We start from the raw sequence: 8,778 nt of genomic DNA, 5'->3' as shown, positions 1-8,778 counted from the left end.
CAATATTAGTGAATCATCGCAAAAATGAATTATCGATGCATTTTCTTTGTAAGTTTTTTTTTGCAAATTATATTATTTTGTTTTATCTAAAGATTTCATCTATTGATTTGCCAAAAATCATCCAAATGATGCACTTCTTACCCTTCCGACCAAATAGTTCCTTTTTATTGGATATATATATATATATATATATATATATATATATATATATATATATATATATATATAGAGAGAGAGAGAGAGAGAGAGTTACGTTCAAATGTTTCTACTATCTATTATGTGCATGTATGATTGATTATGTACCAATCATTTTAATTATTTTAAGAAAATAATTAATGCATATTAAATGTTGAATATTTAATTAATACTCCATTCGTCTCAATATTATTGTTCATAGACAAAAAACACATAGATTAAGAAAAACATTAATTGTCATTAACTTTATTTAATAAAATGATAGTTTTGTCCTTAATTAGTTGGTTAACTAATAATGAGGGGGTATTTTGGTAAAAATGTTGTTTATTTTTAAAAGTAGACTATCATTTTGGGACAAATCAAAAACAAAAGATGAACTATAATTTTGGGACGGATGAAGTATATTCATTATATCCTCAACATGTTATATGCATTAATTAATTACTTAAAATAAATAAAATGATTAGTCAACAATCAATCCTACATGTACATAATAGATAGTTAGAACAATATATATATATATATATATATATATATATATATATATATATATATATATATGAAACATGAAACTACATTTATTTGTTAAATGTTTTTTTTCTTCCAAAAACACTATTTTAATCAAAAACTCTTGAGAAAACGATTAGGCATAATAGTAAAATCAAAGTTAAGTAAAATTTGGTAACTTTATTTTTTGAAGATGAAAATGAAGGAAACGAGAGTAAAAATAGGAAACGGAGTATTTTTAAAGTTTAGGATATGTATCATACTAAGTAATTTTAATTGAAACCATATAGTTTTGTTAGTTATATACCTCATATTACATATCTATCCTAATAAATGAAGATCATTTTGCCAAATGTCATCTTCTCATTAAATTTATCATATGTAATTTTGTAAATTTTTTTATTAAATTTAAATCCACATGTCATTTTGTGGTTTTTTTGAATTAAATCAATTAATATGACACATAATACTAAATTTATATATGTAAAGTATTAAATATATTTAATATGATAATAAATGCAAAGAATTTTATATATATATATATATATATATATATATATATATATATATATATATATATATATATATATATATATATATACATTGAATATATAATAAATTTAATGAATATGATAAAGTAATCATTGATATTATGGATGATCTTCTTAATAGTGATTCTATTTATTCATTAGAATATATCTATTTATTTTAAAATTTTATTTTAAAAAATTCTTAATATTTAAACTTTGATATTTTTTTTAATAAACCGTGTAATACACGGGTTTTACACCTAGTATACCTAATATTACATAGATAACAATCATGTATTCCTTTTCTCATGCAAATGTTAGGGAAGTGTAGGACGAAATGTTATACCTTATATGATAAGCGACCAAGTGGCTGAGTAGTTTTGGGGTGGGTATCCGATGTCCATTATAAATGGTCTTAGAAGTATTTTGTAGGATTCAGTCTTTAATGTGAGAGTAAGTCATATGCCTTTCATGATCAAATTCCCCGTCACAAATGAGCCCACAATTTCTTTACACCATGACTCTCGCAGTTCCTTCATTCCTCTTCATTCATCCTCAATTACGACCTCTCGTCACGAAAATGTCTTTCCGTGACACAATCATCTTTATTGTAAGTCTCTCTCTCTCTCTCTCTCTCTCTCTCTCTCTCTCTCTCTCTCTCTCTCTCTCTCTCTCTCTCTCTCTCTCTCTCTCTCTCTCAAAATTATGTTTGTTGATTGAAATACCTCTTCAAATAATTTTTACTCCATATGAAAATATTTTTTTACAAAGGACATTTGGATTTAACAGATTAGATACATTATTTTTTTGAAAAAGATTATAAATGATATGGTTTTCCTTGTTGTGTTACGATTTTAGATTGTGCATATGGTGGATAAGTTTGGATTATGGCATAGGCTACCGGTGTCATTGGGGCTGTGTTATTTAATTCTAAGAAGGCACTTGCACCAGAGATATAATCTCCTACATGTTGGAAGCATGAGTGGCAACAAATATGACGTTGGAAAGTATTTTTATCGTACGGCTGATGGGAAGTGCAATCATCCAACGGATGATACTGTAGGCAGCCAAGGAACGTTTTTCGGTCGTAATATGCCTCCATCTACTACCAAGTTCGGGGTAATCTCTCCTAAATGTTTGATGCATTTATATTGTGAAAAGTTGCTAAGTATTGCTTAATTTGAAAATATTGAATAGAAAATTAACTTCCAAAAAATTATAGCATTCTTACCAATTTGAACAAGATATGATTTGAAAAAAAAAATACTGAAATGTAGCAATGTGTTGCGGTTAATTTTTTATTGCAGTAATCTACGTTAATATCTATTTATCAAACTAAATGTTTTTTAATAATTTTTTTATTAATACACTGTATCTAAACAAATCTATCAAATTCTCTAATTATAAATTACTTATTTAAAAGACAACCGATAACCCCATTTTTTTAATTAATTTTTTTTTTTGATGAAATGGACCACGTCTCGTTTAAGGCCAATGAATAACTTGTAATAAGACCGACTCAAACAGAATAAAATAAAAAATCAAAATTGTGTTTTAGCATCATCTTAGCTACCAACACATTAAATACCTAACATTAAAAATTATTTTTTTAACTGAAAATCAAACCTATTCCTACGTTACCCCTAAATCCTTCCAAGAAATTATAGCATTCTTACCAATTTCAACCAGATATGATTTGAAGAAAAACATACTCAAATGTAGCAATGTGCAGCATTTAAGTTTTTATTGCTGTAATCTACGTTAATATCTATTTATTAAACCAAATGTTTTTTAATAAATTTCTTTTATTAATACATTGTATCTAAAAAAACAATGTTTTAAAATCGGTTGTTTTAGTTGTACTATAGTGATCGATTTTCAGTTCAACTGGTTTAACCGGTGCAACCCCTGCATATATAAATCATGAATTTGATGTTTACAAGTTCAAACATTAAAAATACACATAAAAATAAATTGTAGATGAATCCAAATATATTAAAATAACACATAACCATAAGTTTTAATGTTTTACATAAATTCATATACATCAAAAAGAAAATAAAGTATAATACCGAAACAAAATATAGTTTTAGATGAGTACAAACACATCAAAAAAATTTATAACATTTGCCAAATGTATTTTGTGGTTATTTTGAATTAATTTTTTTTCCATGTCATTTTATAAGTTTTTCTATTTTATTAAATTTCACATAATATTTTAATTTAATAATTGCAATAAATATAGTAATAAATGGATATCAATTTCATTAATGAATTTACCTTTTAATTTCAAAATTTTCAAATTAAAACTCATTAGTTTATTTTGTTTATTTATTTAAATTTAAAAGATAAAAATATTTCAATTATAATAATTCATTTTTTTTATTTTCTTATAAATTCAAGATTCTCAAATATTTTGACATTTATATTTTTTTTTAAGTTAAGTCATGTAATACATGAGTTTCACAGCTAGCTTTTGAATAAACAATAATATTTCCCTAAATTATCTAAAATTTTGAATTGCTATATATTAGACTTCATTAAGTATCAACCAGATTAAAGACCACCAATTATAGCATAATTTTAGGGCTAGCTTGAATTTTATTAGCTCGACTAGAGCAAAATCCTCAGCTAAAGTTTTTATATTTTGGATTACCTCATGACGATTTCAAATTTTGTTTGGCCTTACTTTAGTCAGTCGTTTTAACAGATCAAACAATCCTTATTTGGTTGGTAGAATATTGAAGTAGCATGAATTATAATCCATGATAGAGAGTTTCTACTCCATGATAGAGAGTTTTAGCTCTTTTGATATTTTTCAAAATATAATGTTATAATAACAAAAATTAAAATAATTATACAATGGTGTACCATGTGCAATTCAAGTCATAACATCATAATCTGTTTTTTAAAGGAAAATACTCTCAATCAATATTCTAAAAGGCGTGTAGCTTTCTCAAAACGTGCTATGGCTTAGAGTTTGCATTTGATGTTGTGTAATAAAAAACGCCTTAAGTCATATATATTTATACTAGGTGATAGGCTTGTGTGAACACGGAGCTCAAGAATACTAATATTCAAAATAGTTATACCACATACATACACATGCCAATAAAATTAAGATCCATAAATAACTAATGCAAAGATGTAGATTACATAACCCAAATAGAAATATCTAACAATAAAATCTATGTACCCTATTTGGTGAAATATATTCAAACATCATCAACCTAGTCTTGATGACCAATGTAGTATTTATAATATTGAAGTACTTCCTTGTAGACAATGTTAGTCGTTATGTTTAATATGGTCCTTCTTCATCCATGATTACCACCTTTATACTATCCTTGCTTGTTACTCTAGACAAAGCAACATACAGTTATATGTGGGTAAACGTGAGTATTCGGAAGCATAACTCAACTCCAAAAATTGATTGGCGTTGACTTTAATTGATTGTCGTTGTCAAACACAATACCAAAGGGAACTGTTTGGGGGTAAATCTAAATGAAATCCATTTGTCAGACAAAGCTAAAAGGATCATGGGTATGAACTTTCAAGCTCTAACATTATTTCCATAAATGATTTTTGCTTCAATCTTGCATGTTGCTAGGTTTTTTACATGCGTGTGTGTTCTATTACATCGCCCTATAGACTGATCAAGATTACACAACAACATTACCGGAGCACCTACTTTCAACTTTAATTCATGATTCAGTATTCTTGATAATTTGATGGATTTTAGAACATTAGGTAAGTACAATGTTTCAGTTACAAAATTATATTGTTCTAAATTGCACATTTTTGTCGAGCTTAAATATATTTGTGAATCATCGGGCGTCTGATGAAGCATACACTTGTTTATATGGCTTACTTCTTAATTTATAGGTGGAAAAATAGCACATTGATGAAAATAGGTTCTGATTTTAGTACTTTGTAATTCTGATATGAAAGAAGGGTATACTAAATCAATAATTGCCTGAATAGGATCACAAACATCTATAATCAACATGTGATCGAGAATTTCAACATTTGCTTGCCCAACATTATCCTCATTGATGACACCATAACTAATCTTCAATATCCTCTCTATAAATTCTTCAACTTTGGACAACTATTTCAGATCACAGCCTACTCGTAAGCGCATATTGATATGGCAGGCAATAGCTACCTGAAATTCCCTCCAAAAGAACTTTCCCACCAAATGGTGGAACATTGATGCCTTTGTTTTACACACTTAAAATGTCAACAAGGTCCGATTTAAAGCTTAAACACAAGTCTATGCACCATCAGAGCCTCATCTCAAATAATTAGCTTTGTCTCCTTAAGCAACTAACATAACGCACTGTTGATAACACTGGGACACACTGAGTCTTCGTCTATATTTATCGGAATTACAAATCTTAAATGAACGGTGCATCCTCCTGTAAGCAATAACGAAGCTATTCCACTTGGTGCAACAATAAGAACAATATGTCATTTGGAACGTATGCTTGCAGATAAGGTCCTCCAAACATATGTTTTTCCAGTTCCACCATATCCATAAATAAAGAACCTTCCTCTATTATTATTGTCTACAAATTTGATGATTATATTGTATGCATCCTTATATTCACGTGTGAATTGAGCCATTAACATTTCAATTTCCATTTCCAAACTTGTTCAATCACATGCCAACCGATTATGGATTAAACTATTTTGATCTCACAAAGACAACTAAATATGGCATTTCAAGGAATCTAAGTAAGCTGCTACCATTTCTTTTCAAAAAAAATTCCACCTCTATCAACGCATGATTTTCAATAACATCATATGAAACTTGTATTCCTAAAAAAGTAGCAAATAAATAGATTATATGAATAGTTCATATCAATACTTACCATATCTTAAGTCATCAAAAGAAATTTGAATATTAATAAAGGTGAACATATGAAATTGGTTTACCTCTTTAGATAGGTAGATTCAATATATTGATATTTTTGTTTTCAGATTGCAATTTCAATGTTAATTTCCAATAATTAGCAGGTTGTGAAAGAGTATATAACATTAGAAGGGTGAAAAAAAATTAACGTAGGTAATTACCAGTTCATCATGATGGAATTTTGTACCTAAAAATGAACTATTTCTTATCATGGCAACGAAAGCATTATTTAAAAATAATTATTAGTTTAAGACCATTTAAAACAATACCATCAAGGATTCGATTATATAGGTTAGAAAGATAAAAAAACAATAGGGTGTTAAAGCGTAGCAACCTTTCTAGCTATTGATCACACTCGTAATAGGGGAGTTGATGAAGATGACAAAGACAAAAATGATGCACTTCTCCAAAGGTATCCACCAACAAATTTGAGTCACCAAGAATGCTAGTCTTTAACTTATATTAGGTATTTCTTAAGCCTTTAAGAACTAAACACAATTAGTCTTATATTAAAAGCACAAAAAACTAACTCTTCCATTTGTCTTCTGTAACACCCACGTTTATTGCTAGGCCTAGTTAAGAATTTATATGTATGTCGTCCACGATTGAAATTTTCTACGAATAAATAAAAGTAAATTATTCAAATATATATATATATATATATATATATATATATATATGTGTGTGTGTGTGTGTGTGTGTTTATGTGAATTTTATAGATATTAGGTGTATATGTTGTCTGTGTGAAATCTTATGTCAAAATGTAATAAATATGGCTAAAAATAAATTAAAAATAAAAGATTGTTTTTGATAAATAAACTAAATAAAAGTCAAAGTAATCGAAAAATCGAACTCGTGCATATATAGAATGCCCAAATTTGACTTCGTGAGAGGAAGTTATGATTTTTCGAAGTTTCAGCGTAGCAGTATACAACTCAGAAACCGAAATTGAAATTGGTTGATTGTTAGGAAAACCAATATAAACGAGAGTTGAAGATCACGTCAATACCCATGCGTCGATATAAATACGGTCTAGAACGGATATCGTATGAGAAAAGTTATGATTTTTGCACAGACTTTAGTTGTCTAAGCCTATTAAAAATATAGCTTTAAAAAGAAAGTGAGAATTAGCCGACGGAGTCTGAACGGAAGTTGTAGTACTCGTCGATAGATACGCGTGGATATAAAGAACATAGAAAACAAAGCACGTATGAAGAAGATATGAAATTTATAAGAAAATAAGGTTTTTGTGCGCACAGACGTAGCCGCATCACCACCCCCAACTGACCTCATGACACACCCAGACAGGAGGTGCGACGTGCCTCCACTTTCTGGCTCTATATATAGTTTTCATTTTCACTCGATTTTCCTCACACTTTCCTTTGGAATTCTCTCGTATCTTTGGTCCCTTTTACTCCCTAATCCTCGACCACTTTAGTAGGGCCCTGCGACATCAGAGAGCCAGGGAAAAAGAACATCCCGAATTAGAGTTATGTTTGCACAGTTGTCGGTTCTCGCTAAAAAACTTTGTAAGTTAGGGTACACTTATTTTAATTTAAGTGTTACTTATATTTATAGTCATAGTTGTTATTATGAACCTATAAATAAGATTTATCAGCAATTTTACATCATTATAATGATTGATCTACTTACGAGAGTGATGTCTAGACAGTATTTAGTGAGGTGTTTAAAGTTGGATTTCCAAACAATATACTATATATACCAAACGGACCCTACCTTCGATATGATCATACTTGTTTATTCCTTATTTGATAGATCTATATGTATACATTAGGATTATTGAGGAATCTAGACGATCATTATTAGAGTCACCAGAAATACAAAAATAGACTAAGACTTAGTGTCATTTAAATCTAGGTCTATTGAAAGGATAAAGTGTTAAACCGAAGGGCTGCCCTAACCTCGAATCACCTACTTTTGTCAAGTGAGCGTGGAGTTAATTTCAAGTGTTATTTCCCTTCGAGTTAAACGAATTCGACGTAATTCTAGGTATGGATTGGTTGGGTGAAAACCTCGCGGGGATTTTATGCGGAAGGAAGATGGTGTGTATCAACCCCCCTGGGAGAGAGCCATTCGTGGTGTACGGTGATAAAAGTAAAATAAGGTCTGGAATCATCGCGATCATGAAGGCCATAAAACGCCTAACCAAGGGATTTTCATCATTCTTGGCATATGCAATCGATGCAAGAGAAGGAAAAAAAAGACAATAACTGATATACATGTAGTATGTGACTTTCCTAAGGTATTTGCACATGAACTACCACGATTACCACTAGAGAGGCAGGTAGAATTTACAATAGACTTATTTCCAGGTACGACGCCGATTGCAAAAGCACCATATCGTTTAGCACCTATAGAGATGAAAGAGATGATGACACAACTCTAGGAATTGTTGGAAAAAGGTTTTATAATACCTAGTTCATCACCCTAGGGGGCTCCCCTATTGTTCGTAAATGAGAAGGATGGTATGGTAAGAATATGCATTGATTATCGAGAGCTAAGCAAGGCTACGATAAAGAAACGATACCCTTACCTAGGATAGATGACTTATTTGATCAATTGAAGGGAGCAAAGATCTTCTCCAAGATTTATCTTAGGCCAGACTAT

The 8,778-nt window shown here is 29.6% G+C and overlaps 1 protein-coding gene across 1 annotated transcript in view; it reads left to right on the top strand.

The window, feature by feature from the left end:
• Positions 1–1,627: 1,627 nt before the first annotated feature.
• The window catches only part of LOC145069955 (alpha dioxygenase), a 64,355-nt gene continuing 57,204 nt past the window's right edge, over positions 1,628–8,778 (top strand). The window contains exons 1-2 of the mRNA XM_079016888.1: positions 1,628–1,842; positions 2,091–2,351. Of these exons, the coding sequence (XP_078873014.1) occupies positions 1,726–1,842; positions 2,091–2,351 (378 nt within the window). The 5' untranslated portion in view covers positions 1,628–1,725. The remainder of the gene's footprint in view (positions 1,843–2,090; positions 2,352–8,778) is intronic.

This window comes from Lactuca serriola, chromosome 8, assembly GCF_051521515.1.
Source record: "Lactuca serriola cultivar US96UC23 chromosome 8, Lser_US96UC23_V15, whole genome shotgun sequence".
Lineage (NCBI taxonomy): Eukaryota > Viridiplantae > Streptophyta > Magnoliopsida > Asterales > Asteraceae > Lactuca > Lactuca serriola.
This window is presented reverse-complemented; position numbering and strand designations above follow the sequence as displayed.